A 15772-nucleotide genomic window follows, 5' to 3' on the forward strand; every position below is an offset into this window, starting at 1 on the left:
CATTTGCCCTGATGCACTTTGACAGTGAGCTGACTTTCTTCAAAAAAACAAAAAGTATCTCTGAATGACTTGAAATTCAACATCATAATAGTCGGTATCGCCCTGAACAAGGATCCGTTGAAAATATTTGCAAACCTCTTAAGGAATAATTTTAATGAATTTCTGAAATTTGTGTTGTGCCTAATGATGTTGCACAGTGTCTGCATTATATTCGCCTTTACGTTCCCGATCATGGATTACCATAACTGAAAAATCTTCTTCAGCTCCCACTATAGGAATACATACTTCCTACGAGCACTGCACTACTTCAATGAATTCATTCAAATCACCTGGCAACATAAAGTGACAGTGTTTAATAAAATCTTACCCCGATAAAAGGAATGAATTTCTGGTACGAGTCCTCGTCTCGCCTGTAAAAATAAAACAGTAAAAATAACGGTTTGTTACATGGTTTCTCAAACTGTGGTGCGTGAACGCCCTCTGGTGGTACTTGGAGGAAAATCAGAAATACTAAACCCTGACTTTTAACATGCATCAAGTCAAAATTGTGAGATAAAAAGTGGTGTCGTGGATGGTTTAATCATGATCTCCACTCACGTCCTGTGTTTACAGGTGAGCATGGCCTCAGCGATGGGCAGCTGATGAGTGACGGTGGCACCGCTGATGTACTGAGCGATTCTCCCCGCAACGTCCAACTGATCTGGAGACGCAGAAGGAAAAGGGAAAATGAATGAATATACGTCCAAAAAAACAAATCTGATGCGTCTTTATATCATTCTGATGATACCTGTCTGCGGAGGCTCGGAGCGGCTGAACGTGTCTCGCCACGGCCCGTCCAGGAAAGACGAGTTGTATCGGTTATCGAGCGCGCCGAGGTGTTTGGCGACCGGATGTGAACCTGAGGGGGAAAAAAGGTCAAGAACAAGTCATCATTATGAGATAAATTGGAAATTATGAGATAAAGTCATATTATGAGATTGGTTGAAATTTGAGATAAAAAAATTGCAATTATGAGATTAAATCTAAATTTTGAGACAAAAAGTCAAAATTATGAGGAAAAAAAAGTCACAATTGTGAGATAAAGAGTGAAAATTATGAGATAAAAAGTGGAAATTTGAGATAAATAGTGGAAATTTCAGACAAAAAGTCATAATTATGCGATAAAAAGTCTAAATTATGAGATAAAAAGTCAAATTATGAGATAAGAAGTGGAAATTATGAGATAAAAAGTGGTAATTTGAGAAAAATAATGGAAATTTCAGACATAAAGTCATAATTATGTCATAAAAAGTGGAAATTATGCGATAAAACGTCTAAATTATGAGACAAAAAGTGGAAATTACGAGATAAATAGTGAAAATTTGAAATAAATAGTGGAAATTTGAGACAAAAAATCATAATTATGTGATAAAGTGGAAATTATGAGATAAAAAGTCATGATAATGAGAATAAACGTCTTAATTACAAGATAAAAAGTCGGAATTATGAGATAAAAGTCATAATAATGAGATAAAACATCATAATTAGGAGATAAAAAAGTCAAAATTACTAGATAAAAAGTCATTATTACAAGATAAAACGTCATAATTATGAGATAAAAGTCATAATGAGATAAAACGTCATAATAATGAGATAAAAAAGTCAAAATTACTAGATAAAAAGTGGAAATTATGAGATAAAAAGTGGAAATTATGAAATAAAGTCGAAATTATGAGGTAAAAAGTGGAAATTATGAGATAAAAAGTGGAAATTATGAAATAAAGTCGAAATTATGAGATAAAAAGTGGAAATTATGAGATAAAAAGTTGAAATTATGAAATAAAGTTGAAATTATGAGATAAAAAGTTGAAATTATGAAATAAAGTTGAAATTATGAGATAAAAGTTGAAATTATGAGATAAAAAGTCATAATTATTACTAAGATAAAAAGGGTGTTTGGTGACCGTCTGAGAGCCTGAGGGAGAACAAAGGTCAAGAACAAGCTAACAGTTACCAAAGGCAGTGAATAAGTGAGTAAAAACTTAAACTCACCCAGAGGAACCACCAGGAAGCGCATGTGGCTGAGCCAGTCGGACGTTTTATTGGCGAGCTGAGTGACGAAGAACTGCAGGATGGCGCCGAGGTAACTCTGACCGCCCACCGCCGCCACCTTCACCGCTCTGGGCATGGACGAGTTACAGTTACAGCTGCAGAGAGAGAGAGAGAGAAACACTTAATCTCATCAAATCTAAGCCAGTTTTGAGTTAATCTCTCCGTTAGACAGTCTGTTCCTGCTGTCCTGTTGGAGAAGTGTGTCTTTGTCATGTCTCGGCACAAATGTGTTTGTAAATAAACTTCATAAATGGTCAGAAATGACACGTACAACTTCTGGATGCGCGTGAGCACGGCCGACAGAACCGCCTGGATCTCAGCCGCAGAACACGTGCACACCACCGGGTGTCGCTGTACCTGGAGCTGCTCGGCAACATACTGCAACACACACACAGACACACAAATAACACGTAAAATTTAATGTAAATGATAGTAAACAATATAATTATTATGACTTTTTTTTTAATGATTTTTTATCTCATAAGTTCAACTTTTTATCTCATCATTTTGACTTTTTAATCTCATAAAGATTAAATTTTATCTAATAATTTCAACTATTTATCTCATAATTTCGACTTTTTATCTCATAATTTTGACTTTTTATCTCATAAATTCAACTTTTTAATTCATAATTTCGACTTTATCTCATAATTCAGACTTTTTATCTCATAATTTCAACTTTTTATCTCATAATTGTGACTTATCTCATAATTATGAAATTTTATCTCATAATTATGAATTTTTATCTCATAATTTTAACTTTTTATCTCATAATTTCAACTTTTTATCTCATAATTGTTACTTTTTATCTCATAATTTCAATTTTTTATCTCATAATTTCGACTTTAATCTCATTATTTCGACTTTTTAATCTCATAATTATACATTTTTATCTCATAAATTTAACTTTTTATCTCATAAATTCGACTTTTTATCTCATAAGTTCGACTTTTTATCTCATAATTTCGACTTTATCTCATAATTCAGACTTTTTATCTCATAATTTTGACTTTTTATCTCATAAATATGACTTTTTTATCTCATACTTTTGACTTTTTATCTCATAATTATGATTTTTTTTCTCATAATTTCAACTTTTTATTTCATAATTCTGAAATGTTATCTCATAATTCTGAAATTTTATCTCATAATTTTGAATTTTTATCTCATAATTTTAACTTTTTATCTCATAATTTCGACTTTTTATCTCATAATTTCAACTTTTTATCTCATAATTTCAACTATTTCACTTTTTATCAAAGAAAAATAGTGTCTCATGAATTCAGATCTACGTACCTGGCCCTGCCAGTCTGTTCCGTTGACCAGGATGAGGCTTTCAGGAAGAGCCGAGTCCGACAACAAGATCTGGTTGAGCTGATCGTACACTGCTTTCCTTAAGACCTACACACACACACACACACACACACAATATAAATGATAAACCTCCGTGTAGAGATACATTTACTCTTCAGATGACTCATCAGCGCATACATTATTCATCTCTGAGCTCCAGGAGACTTCTAAAAAGTGTAAATCTCTCAGTGGGAATAATGCAACACGCTGATTTAAGAGTGTGTGTGTGTGTGTGTGTGTGTGTGTGTGTGTGTGTGTGTGTGTGTGTGTGTGTGTGTGTGTGTGTGTGTCAGCGGCGTACCGGCGTGCTGTGTCCCAGCTCCGGGGATCTCTCAGAGTCGGAGCTGTTGGTTCGCTCGCTCAGAGGTTTGGAGAGCTGCCGCTCCTTCATGGGCGTACTGCTGCTGCGCTTCTGCCGCGGCGTGTGGGCGCCGTCCAACCTGAAAAACAAAGGAAACACACACGTGGTTATTTTGTACAGACACATACTGTATAATATATATATATCTATAAATAGATATAGATCACGTATGGATGTGTTTGTTGACTCGTTCGTTACCTTGGCGACGGCATGGGCTGCGTCTCACTCTTGCTGCTCTTCATGGGCGTACGGGGTTTCTCCGCCACCGACACCGTGATGCAGGGGCCCACCTCGGCAAACAGCTCCTGATCCGTTAGCTCCTACACACACACAAGCACACACACACACACACGCACACACGCGCACACAGACACAGACACAGACACAGACACAGACACAGACACAGACACAGACACACAGACACACACACACACACACACACACACACACACACACAAAGAGCCGATTAACCTATAGCCCTCTGGTGGCAGTGAACCATTAATGCAACTTCCTGACTTACAGTTGTACTTACTTACCTATTTACTTGTAAATTACTGAGTTAATACTTACTTATTAACTTATGTATCACTTACGTATTTTGTAACTTACTTATTTATTGAGTTAATACTTCCTTATTAACTTATTTATCACTTACTTTGTAACTTACTTATTTATTGAGTTAATACTTCCATACAAACTCATTTATCACTTACTTACTACGTAACTAATTTATTGTGTTAATACTTCCTTATTAATTAATTTATTACTTATTTATTTATTGAGTTAATACTTCCTTATTAACTTATTTATCACTTACTTACTACATAACTTATTTATTGCGTTAATACTTCCTTATTAACCGATTTATCATTTACTTACTTCGTAACTTACTTATTTATTGAGTCAATACTTCCTTATTAACTTATTTATTACTAAGTAACTTACTCATTACTTCATCCCTTTCTTCCTCATTAAATACTTACTTAATACCACCTTCCTTACTTATTACTTCCATACTTCTTAACACTCCCTTATTCATTTAACCAACCAAATTATTTACTACTTTTACTTTTACACTTACTTATTAACTATACTTACTCCCTTACTTACATAAAAACACACACACACACACACACATAGAGAAACAGTGAGGATCGTACCAGTGTGTCCGTCTCGGACAGCGCCTCCTCCAGGTTGCGGCTGCGTGACGGTTTTATCCTCTCTAAAGGTGGCTGCTCCCCCTGCTGGAGAGTTAAGGGAGATGCACTCAGTTCCACAAACGAAACAATAAATGAACAGAAGTCGTTAAGTTGCTAAGTTGCTAGGAAGAACATCACAAATAATCCGTATTTTCAGAAAAAGTTTATTTAATTTTTTAAATTTTAAACTGATTTAGGTAAAATACTTTTTCCCGCCATAAATCTGAGTTACTCACTGGACTGAAAGGGTCTCGGCCCAAACTTCCTTTACTGTTCAGGCTGCCGATCTCCGTCTGCGAGCTGGACTGAGACATTCCCTCGAAAAAGGGCCTGAACATAAGAAAACGTGATTAAAATGATGATTATTTTCATTGTTTTTTCACCTTCTTAAACAAATAAATGTACTTAAAACATAATAAACATCCACCAGGAGTGAGTTTCTCTGTTAAAAGTGGTTTAGAAACCTCACATTTATTCACATCCTGTTGCTCGTAAACATGGCTTTAAATCTTTAAACAGAGCTCGAAGTATAAATAAATAAAGGCAGAGCAACAAATCACTATAAATAAGCTTTTAAGGACAATTTCAAAGTGGTTTGCGTGTTTGAAATAAGTCATTGACCTCCTGGGAACGAGACTTTCTGGGTCTCGTTCCTCCAGCTGCTCTGTGACTTCTTCTTCTTCTTCTTCTTCAGAGAAAATACAAATAAACATCTCCACAGAGACTCTCTGCTGACAAAATTCCACTTTAGGAAACGGAATAATATTTATTCATCTAATTCATACATTTAAAAAAAGGGAAAACCGACCCACTTCTCATGCTCATGCAGGGGGTTTATAACGTCTGGCTGTAATGAGCAGCTTTGACCAGCAGATGGGGCTGTGACTCGTCTGTTTTCTGCCGTGTGCGATTACCTCAGTTTGGGTTTGGGCGTGCTGAGGATGCTGTCCGTCTCCTCCATCTCCGGCCCGCTGTCGCTGGGGTTGTACATCTCCAGGCTGTCGTAGAGCTCGTCCAGGTCCTCCTCCACCTCCTGGATCTGCTCCCTGGACACGTGTTCCAGGCCGAACCCGACCTGGACCAGGAGTTAGAGCAGTTTAACACGTGCAGGGGAAAAAGGGGGTCCCCACATATTCCATTAAAAACCAGAGGTTTGCAGCTAGAATAGTTAAACATTATAGAGTGTATTTCTGTTTCATTTAATGTTATATTCATTGAAGAAAATGTGTTTATCCTTCAAAAGTAAGGAAATTTCTCAAAATTTAATTTTTTTCTCTCAAAATGTAATTTTTTTCTCTCAAAATGTAATTTTTTTCTCTCAAAATTTAATTTTTTTCTCTCAAAATTCTAAACATTTTCTCTCAAAATTCTAAAAATTCTCAAAATTTTTATCTTTTTCTAAAAACTAAATTTTTTTTCTAAAACCTTAATTTTTTTCTAAAAAAAATATTTTTTTCTAAAGAAATTATTTTTTTCTAAAAAAAATATTTTTTTCTAAAAAAAATATTTTTTTCTAAAAAAATTATTTTTTTCTAAAATTATTATTTTTCTCTCAAATATTTAATTTATTTCTCAAAATAACTTGCATTCATTAAAAAAAAGGTTTGTTTCCTTCAAAAGTTTTTACTCTCAAAATGTTTATTTTTTCCTATAAATTTTTTTTTCTCTAATTTTATCTTTTTTCTCAAAATTTAAATTTTTTCTCAAAATTTTAACCTTTTTTCTCAAAATTTTAACCTTTTTCTCAAAATGTGTTATATTCATTGAACAAAAGTGCTTTTCCTTCAAAAATAAGGACATTTCTAAGTGACCCCAAAACTTTTGAACAGTAGTGTGCGTAACGAAAGTGAAAGAGGTGAGACGTTTACATACCACGGAAACCTGTTTAATTAATTAAATATGAAACTAATTATAAGTACATTTATGTTTACATTTCGCTCATTAAATGTCTATTTTTCTTATATCAAGTAGCACAAACACAACCATAGTGTGCCGCATACTTTGTTTTTTTTCAATTATTATTAGTTATTTATTTACGACAATGTTTGTAATTGAACGGTAACATTTCAAGCTTCAATTCGTTTTATTTCAAATCGTAAAATAACAACACACTTTGACTTCTCGTTACGCAAACACACACACACACACACACACACTCTCTCACTCTGAAGCTCATGTATGAAGAGGGGGAGGTGGAAAAACCACGAGGGAAGAGAGAAAATACAAAAACAAACAAAGTGATAAAAGAAAGAAGATGCGACACCGCCTACCTCGTCTGTGACTTTGAACCTCTTGAGCAAGGCGACAAACTTCTGCTTGATGTTGGGTTGCTGCGTAGAGGAGACAGAAAAGAGGGCGAGGGGTTCATGTCTCTGTGTGTGAGCGTCAGAGTCATTTATGTCACATCTTTATTTTAAATAAAAACAACAACCGTTAATTAACGAGGAGCGGCTTCAAAAAAACATATTTATTTATGTTGCACAAAGCGAAAGTGTGAAGTAAGCTGGTGTTTCTGTGCAGGCCTGAGGTGTGACTGCATTGTTTCTATAGAATGTGTGTGTGTGTGTGTGTGTGTGTGTGTGTGTGTGTGTTATATTCAGCTTAACAAGTCAACAAACACCTGCTACAAAAACGAGCACAAACGATTGTTTATTTTTGTTTGTATCGATCACTTAAGTTCTATTAGAAGGTAACGAGAAGACGGACCAGACAGACAGACAGACGGAGGCGCAGTTCTATTCTCACCCTGGTGATGGCAGCGTTGGAGGTGAGCTTACGCCTGGGCTTCTTCTTCCTCACCTCGTCCTCTTCATCAAAGAGATACTGAAAGAGGTGAAAGCGTCACATTAACACGTTAGTGTTTTATGTAGTGACAAACTGTAGAAGCTAACTGCTAAAACAACGTTTTCGAACAGATCTAAGCTTATATTTTAACGGAAGTTGTCGGTAACGCTAATCGCAAATGTTACCATACAAAGTCTGATTTTACCCTTAAGCAACAAAGGGACCAAAAGTTAAGGATTTAAGCTTCTATTTTAGCGGAAGTTGTAAGTAGCGTTCATTGCATTTATCGGACGTTTTAATTGCTAACATTACCGGAAAAAGTCAAATTTTCCCCTTAGCAATAACTGACCGAATATTAAGTAGATAGCTTATGTTTTAGCGGAAGTTGTAGGTAACGCTCCGTACATATATATCGGAAGTTTTTAAACGCAAAAACGTTGCCTGAAAAAGTAACATTTTCCCCTTAGCAATAACTGACTGAATATTAAGTAGATAGCTTATATTTTAGCAGAAGTTGTAGGTAATGCTCTTTGCATATTTCGGACGTTTTAATCATTAACGTTGCCTTACAAAGTCTGATTTTCCCCTTAGCATTAACTGATCGAATATTAAGTAGATAGCTTATATTTTAGCGGAAGATGTAGGTAACGCTCTTCGTATATATCGGAAGTTTTAATCGCTAATGTTACCATACAAAGTCCGATTTTATCCTGAAGCAACAAAGGGACCAAAAGTTAAGGATTTAAGCTTCTAGTTTAGCTGAAGTTGTAGCTAACGCTCCGTACATATCGGAACTCTTTAATCGCAAACGTTACCGGAAAAAGTTACATTTTCCCCTTAGCAATAACTGACTGAATATTAAGTAGATAGAGTATATTTTAGCTGAGGTTGTAGGTAACGCTTTTCGTATATATCGGATGTTTAATCGCTAACATTACCTTACAAAGTCTGATTTTCCCCTTAGCATTAACTGACCAAATATTAAGTAGATAGCTTATATTTTAGCGGAAGTTGTAGGTAACGCTCTTTGAATATATCAGAAGTTTTTAATCGCAAACGTTACCTGAAAAGTCCAATTTTCCCTTTGGCAATAACTGACAGAATATTAAGAAGTTAGCTTATATTTTAGCAGAAGTTGTAAGTAATGCTCTTCGCATATACCGGACGTTTTAATGGCAAACGTTAGCTTACAAAGTCCGATTTTCCCCTTAGCATTAACTGACCGAATATTAAGTAGAAAGCTTATATTTTAGCAGAATTTAAGTGACACTTGACCATACAGTCCATAGATTTGCGATTCAAAGAAAACAACATTCAAACAAAAATTGGAGCTGCGTGGTGAGGGAAACAGCAGCAGCTGAGATTGACCATGTAGGCATGTTATCGTTTGTTTTTTTTGTTCTAATCTTTATCATGTTTGAAATTCTAGCACGACCACCCTATTTTTTATAACAAAATAATGACTTTTTAAGGGTAAAATTTTAATTTTATATAATCGAATTAACAGATTATATAACTTCCATATCTACTCTGACTTCTCCAAAAAAAAAAGTCTGAGATGTTTGTCTTAAAATTGGCTCGGAAACAGGAACTTTAAATGATTAAAAACAACTCTAATTTACTGAAATTGCTCAGGACTATGTTTAGCGGCCATTAAAAAAAATGGGGGGACTATTTTCAGCTGCCATATTGGGGGAAATTCAGATACTTTTCCCAGATTTGACGACAAACCTGGCCATGAATGGGATCATCGCTGCCCTCCTGCTCTGACGAGTAGCTCTCCTCCTCTTCCTCGGAGTAGTTGTCGATGTCGGGGGAACGATCTGAGGGAGCAGAATCAGGCGACGTGATCATCACGTAACGGAGTGGACAGTTTTGACGTAGACGAGGACAGACGCAGCGAGACGACCACTCACCAGACATTTTGGCTTTGGGACCCTCGTGGTCGATGGGCTGGCTGGACAGTGAGTAGACGCGGACCTCGGCCACGGGCACCGACGCGTCCTTCAGCTGACTGTGGAGCCCCAGGACCTGAGCACCTTCACTGGGATGCTGCATCACCTGGAGGAAGGAGACGCCAACAGGAGAGAGGACCACATAAAAAATCTGGGGACAAAACTATTCAGAGAAACCAGAATTGAATGTTCTAAGATGTCAAAAAACACACTTTGAGGCCACCATGACCTTGACCTTTGACCTCCAGGTCATCTAAATCACGTCATTCATGAGTCCAAGTGAACGTTTGCGCCAGAGGTCATGAAATTTACAATGACGTTCATGGTGAAAGTGTGATAGTCAACGTATGTCAGAACGTAAGCGAACGTATGTCAGAACGTTAGCGAACGTGCGTTAGAACGTTAGCGAACGTGCGTTAGAACGTTAGCAAGCGTGCGTCAGAACGTTAGCGAACGTGCACTATAACGTTAGCGAACGTGCGTAATAACGTTAGCGAATGTGCACCAGAACGCTAGCGAATGTGCGTCAGAACGTTAGCGAGCGTGCGTCAGAACGTTAGCGAACGTGCGTCAGAACGTTAGCGAACGTGCGTCAGAAAGTTAGCGAACGTGCGTCAGAACGTTAGCGAGCTTGCGTCAGAACGTTAGCGAGCGTGCGTCAGAACGTTAGCGGACGTGCGTCAGAACGTTAGCGGACGTGCGTCAGAACGTTAGCGAACGTGCGTCAGAACGTTAGCGAACGTGCGTCAGAACGTTAGCGAGCTTGCGTCAGAACGTTAGTGAGCGTGCGTCAGAACGTTAGCGAACGTGCGTCAGAACGTTAGCGAACGTGCGTCAGAAAGTTAGCGAACGTGCGTCAGAACGTTAGCGAGCTTGCGTCAGAACGTTAGCGAGCGTGCGTCAGAACGTTAGCGAACGTGCGTCAGAACGTTAGCGAACGTGCGTCATAACGTTAGCGGACGTGCGTCAGAACGTTAGCGGACGTGCGTCAGAACGTTAGTGAACGCGTGTCAGCACGTTAGCGAATGTTTTAGTGAGCGCATGTCAGAACGTTTGTCAGAACGTTAGTGAACGTGTGTTAGTGAACGTGCATCAGAACGTTCACTAATGCATCTTTGAGTACAAGTGAACATTTGTGCCAGATTTAATGGACTTTCCACTCAAGTTCATGGAAACTCGTTCCTGTTTACACGATCAAACAGGTTTTGTGAGGAGGTCACTGAGGCCTAGACTTTTGTCCTTCAACCACCAAATTACAATCACTTTAGCATTAGCTAATCCAAATGAACGTTCGTACCAAATTTGATGACGTTCTGAGCTAAGAGTATGGAGAAGGAGCAAATTTAAAGGTACATTACATGATTTATTCTGTAGTAAGTAGCCTTAAGCGTCATTTTTGAGGGGGTTAGCGTGCATAAAAACTCTTGAAACTTGGCATGGGGGTCAGGTGTTGGGACAGGGACTCTATAGCGCCCCCTGAAGGTGAAAACAGAGGCAAAATTTAGTTCCACCGAATTTCCCGAAACTTGGTGGGAAGATGTTACAGACCAAGACGAACAAAAAAGTCGATCGTAACCATGGTGTATTTTATTCAACTGTGTCCAAGTAGAGTAGAGTATTGGATGAAAATAAGCTTATTTGAACTGTGGTTTCGCTCAAACAAACAGCAGGGACAGACGGAGAGGAAATGAGGACAGACGGCGATAAACAAAAACAGCAGCGAGGGGATTTATGAAGGAAAGATGAAACGCTGAAGGAGAAATTCTTCTTCTTCTTTTTACCCTCTGTGTGAGTGACGGCGTGCGGCCTCTCGTCAGCAGTCTGGTCACACTCACAGAGGTAATGGAGTCTGGCCTGGTTATTACAGAGACGGCCTCCCTCGGCAGGCGTTACTCACTGGGATGAGGTTGAGCAGATTCTGCTTCGCACGACTCCAAAAAGGTTTATTTCTGAAGCTTCTTTCTCGATATTGAATTACATTTCGGTCGGAGCAAAAATCATAAAAATGTGGCTACGGGCGAGGGAATCGTCTTCCTGCCTCGTGGAAATGCCACATCTAATATTTATTCCGATTATTAAATATTTTATATCTCATTTTCAGTTTCTCAGTTGGATTTATTGATATGTATGACTGTAAACTGACAATATATATACACATTTAAACAATGGCATGATTTTTTATTTATTTTTTTACTATATTTACAGTTAGTATTTCGTAAAACAGTCTCGTTTTTTTGTCTAAAATGAGATTCATTCTCTTCAGATTAAAAGGAAACTTGAGGATCAAATGTCCATGACCATCCCATAATGCCGACCTCGTACCTCGGCCATGTTGATGAGTCCCAGCGCCAGCGTCTTGTAGCCCAGGATGGTGCGGTTCTTGTAGCGCTTCCGCCGCTGCAGCATGATCTGGAGTTTGTTGGCGTCCCTTTTCAGGAAGTGCGGATACTGAAAAACAACGACAACAACAACGACGCACAATTAACCAACAGCTGTGTGTGTGTGTGTGGGACTGATAATCTGGATCCCAATCTAGGGATGGGATGATACCACCTTTTTTTAAAGTCCGATTCCGATATCACAAACTCGAGTATCTACCATTATCGATATCGGTCTGATACACAACACATTTGTGCCGAGTCATTTGAAAGAGCCGAAACATGACTCAGCTAAAATGCTTTTGCTGATTTTTATTTACATTTTTACGAGTGCTGGGCACGTTAATGGCATCAGCGTTAACGCGCGTTAGCGCATGACGTGTTTCCATGACGACCGACCGGAAAATGACGTGCGTGACATCGTGCTTGCATCGTCTCTTGGTCTGTTTTTACGAGATTTTTTTCGTTTTTTTTTTTGCTAGATTAGTTTTCGGGTCCGTTTTTTTCGAGATTTATTTTGGGATCTGTTTTTACGCGATTTTTTTCAGATCTTTTTTTACGAGATTTTTTTTGGTATCTGTTTTTACGAGATTTTTTCCGATCTGTTTTTCCGAGATTTTTTTTCAGATCTGTTTTTACGAGATTAGTTTTCGGGTCCGTTTTTTTCGAGATTTATTTTGGGTCTGTTTTTATGAGATTTTTTTCAGATCTGTTTTTACACTGGTGCCGCGGCCACATTAACGTCGCCAATACTAATTTTTACAGTCTATCTTTCCGATGTACGATCCAATTATTTTGACCAATATCGGGCCGATACCGATCCCTAGCTTAATTGTGATAATCAGAGCTACTGATCGGACTCTGGCGTCTAAAGTTTCCGACAACAAATATACAGTGAGAAAATAAGTGTCACTGTTTGAACCTTCAGTACCATTTTTGGCACGCACACTTTCTCATTACTGCTCAGTTTTCCTCTCTTGGCAGTGTGTCGGCCGTTTGAAAAACACATAATCAAAGTTTTTCTTGACCTCTCTGACCTTCGAGTGCGTATGCGTTTACCTGCAGAGAGAAGGTGAGCTGCAGGTCGGTCTCCGTCAGCCCGGCCGACGACAGCAGGATCTCGTTGGAGCGCAGGATCCGCTTGGAGCCCTGAGGAGGCGACAAAAGGGAGGGAGGAAGAGGAGGGGAAGAGATGATTTCTATTAGCGAGCGTTGATGAACTCCAGCGGAGTCAAAACAATGAACCGTCATCAACCGCACGCAGAGAGAGGAGCGAGGGCGAACACAGCGGAGGCTGGAAAACAACGTGATGTGATTGACAGGAGGGAAAAGAGCGGGCAGGGCGACTGTCTGTCAAGGATTCAGTGTTATAGTAAGTGATAATCAACCTTCAAATGCTTTTAACGTGTGATTTAAATTGTCGTTCAAAGACAAAGACGTTAAAATACACATTTTATTTGTTTTTTTTTTGATTCAACACAAGCTGGAGTTTGAAAAAGATGTTCATTAAGCTTTTAGCAAAGCAACAACAAGTCCCCATAATATTGGTAATAATAAGATGAAATCGAGCACAAAATACCAGATTATGAAATGATATTCTCTGTTCCTGTAGAAGCCAAAACTTGTATCTTACATCAGCTGCCATTTTTAGAAAAAATGCGCTCGATTGAGGCTCGGACGACGACTGCTACTACAAGATTTTAGCTAGTGCTAGCGTTTTAGCGTAGAATTTGCGGTCATTCCGCTAAATTGAGGACGTTACGCTAAAATAAAAACATTAAATTCACGCCACATACTATGACATTTCTCACGCTGAGAAGTGATAAAATCATGAATCGATGATGATGTCTTGAATTAGCTTGAATTAGCCAATCAGAAAATAGCATTTCTTGTTGCTGGGGAACGCCTGAAAATAGGTTTCTGCTGCAAGTACTCCATGAATCCTGTGAATGCACACTTAATATACATTAATATTATAATACATCACTTAATTTATGCTAATTTATTAAAGTGTAAGTTTGAAGTGTAAAGAGCTCTGTATTACGCTAAAATAAAATCCTGGCTAGAACCCTGCAGGAGCTGGAAGTTTTAACGCATTCCAATTGATTTTTTGCTCTAATTTGCAGGTTTTATGGTTGTTGTTTAGATCGCAGTAAAACTCTCTTTATAGGGATTTTATGTAATGTCAATGAGAGGGCATTTTTAAAAGTGACCCGTCGCGGCTTGAACGGTCTCCTACCTGCAGTTTGACGGCGATCACCACAGACGTGAGGTCTTTATCCAGCTCCTTCAGCATAATCAGCTTCTTCAGCGTCAGATTGAAGAGTCTGTAGAGACAAACAACAACAACAACACGGAGGTTAAATAAATCTGTGCCTGTGACCCTGATAAACTGTCCTCTCTCCCGCTTTCTCGTCATCCCTTTTCTCTCTGTCACAGAATGAGAAGTGACACATGAGGAGGCGTTTTGTGCAGCTTTGTGTTTTTTTTGTTTTTTTTTGTACCAGATTACAAGCTGCTAACAAATGTCTCTCTCTGGCTGAAAATGGTTTTGCTGTTTTTGTGTGAAAAGTGTTTGTGTCGGCACAAAAACACACAAATGGAAGCCATTGGTTTTTGATAACAGTTGGTTCATCATAACTGTCATTTTAAGGTTTGGAAGGTTTTGGAACACATATTATGTGTTATCTCGGAATGACTTGAAATTCACCATCATAATAGTCGGCATGGTGCTGAACAAGGATCTGTCGAAAATATTTGCAAATCTCTTAAGGAATAATTTTAACAAATTTTTGAATTTCAGGAAATGATCCATTCGCCCTGATGCACTTTGACAGTGAGCTGACTTTCTTCAAAAAATTAAAAAGTATCACGGAATGACTTGAAATTCACCATCATAATAGTCGGCATGGCCCTGAACAAGGATCCGTCGAAAATATTTGCAAACAACTTAAGGAATAATTTTAATGAATTTTTGAATTTCAGGAAATGATCCAGTTTCCCTGATGCACTTTGACAGTGAGCTGACTTTCTTCAAAAAAATAAAAAGTATCTCGGAATGACTTGAAATTTACCATCATAATAGTCGGCATCGCCCTGAACAAGGATCCGTTGAAAATATTTGCAAACCTCTTAAGGAATAATTTTAACAAATTTTTGAATTTCAGGAAATTATCACTTTGCCCTGATGCACTTTGACATTGAGCTGACTTTCTTCAAAAAAATAAAAAGTATCTCGGAATGACTTTAAATTCACCATCATAATAGTCGGCATCGCCCTGAACAAGGATCCGTCGAAAATATTTGCAAATCTCTTAAGGAATATTTTTAACAAATTTTTGAATTTCAGGAAATTATCACTTTTCTCTGATGCACTTTGACAGTGAGCTGACTTTCTTCAAAAAAATAAAAAGTATCTCGGAATGACTTGAAATTCACCATCATAATAGTCGGTATCACCCTGAACAAGGATCTGTTGAAAATATTTGCAAACCTCTTAAGGAATAATTTTAACAAATTTTTGAATTTCAGGAAATTATCACTTTGCCCTGATGCACTTTGACATTGAGCTGACTTTCTTCAAAAAAATAAAAAGTATCTCGGAATGACTTGAAATTCACCATCATAATAGTCAGCATCGTCCTGAACAAG

At 37.9% G+C, this 15772-nt stretch overlaps 1 protein-coding gene across 1 annotated transcript in view; it reads right to left on the reverse strand.

Moving 5' to 3' along the window:
* The window catches only part of pacs1 (phosphofurin acidic cluster sorting protein 1), a gene marked incomplete at its 3' end in the record, with an annotated part of 58792 nt that overhangs the window by 3894 nt on the left and 39126 nt on the right, over positions 1-15772 (reverse strand). The window contains exons 2-19 of the mRNA XM_083909819.1: positions 14361-14448; positions 13181-13270; positions 12066-12191; positions 9705-9849; positions 9520-9611; positions 7750-7827; positions 7275-7334; positions 5919-6079; positions 5241-5334; positions 4966-5049; positions 4004-4125; positions 3746-3884; positions 3388-3492; positions 2363-2469; positions 2032-2186; positions 788-898; positions 598-700; positions 368-410 (exon numbers count right to left, since the gene is read on the reverse strand). Of these exons, the coding sequence (XP_083765945.1) occupies positions 368-410; positions 598-700; positions 788-898; positions 2032-2186; positions 2363-2469; positions 3388-3492; positions 3746-3884; positions 4004-4125; positions 4966-5049; positions 5241-5334; positions 5919-6079; positions 7275-7334; positions 7750-7827; positions 9520-9611; positions 9705-9849; positions 12066-12191; positions 13181-13270; positions 14361-14448 (1903 nt within the window). The remainder of the gene's footprint in view (positions 1-367; positions 411-597; positions 701-787; positions 899-2031; positions 2187-2362; positions 2470-3387; positions 3493-3745; positions 3885-4003; positions 4126-4965; positions 5050-5240; positions 5335-5918; positions 6080-7274; positions 7335-7749; positions 7828-9519; positions 9612-9704; positions 9850-12065; positions 12192-13180; positions 13271-14360; positions 14449-15772) is intronic.

The sequence above is a fragment of the Microchirus variegatus genome, assembly GCF_963457635.1.
Source record: "Microchirus variegatus genome assembly, chromosome: 2".
NCBI lineage: Eukaryota > Metazoa > Chordata > Actinopteri > Pleuronectiformes > Soleidae > Microchirus > Microchirus variegatus.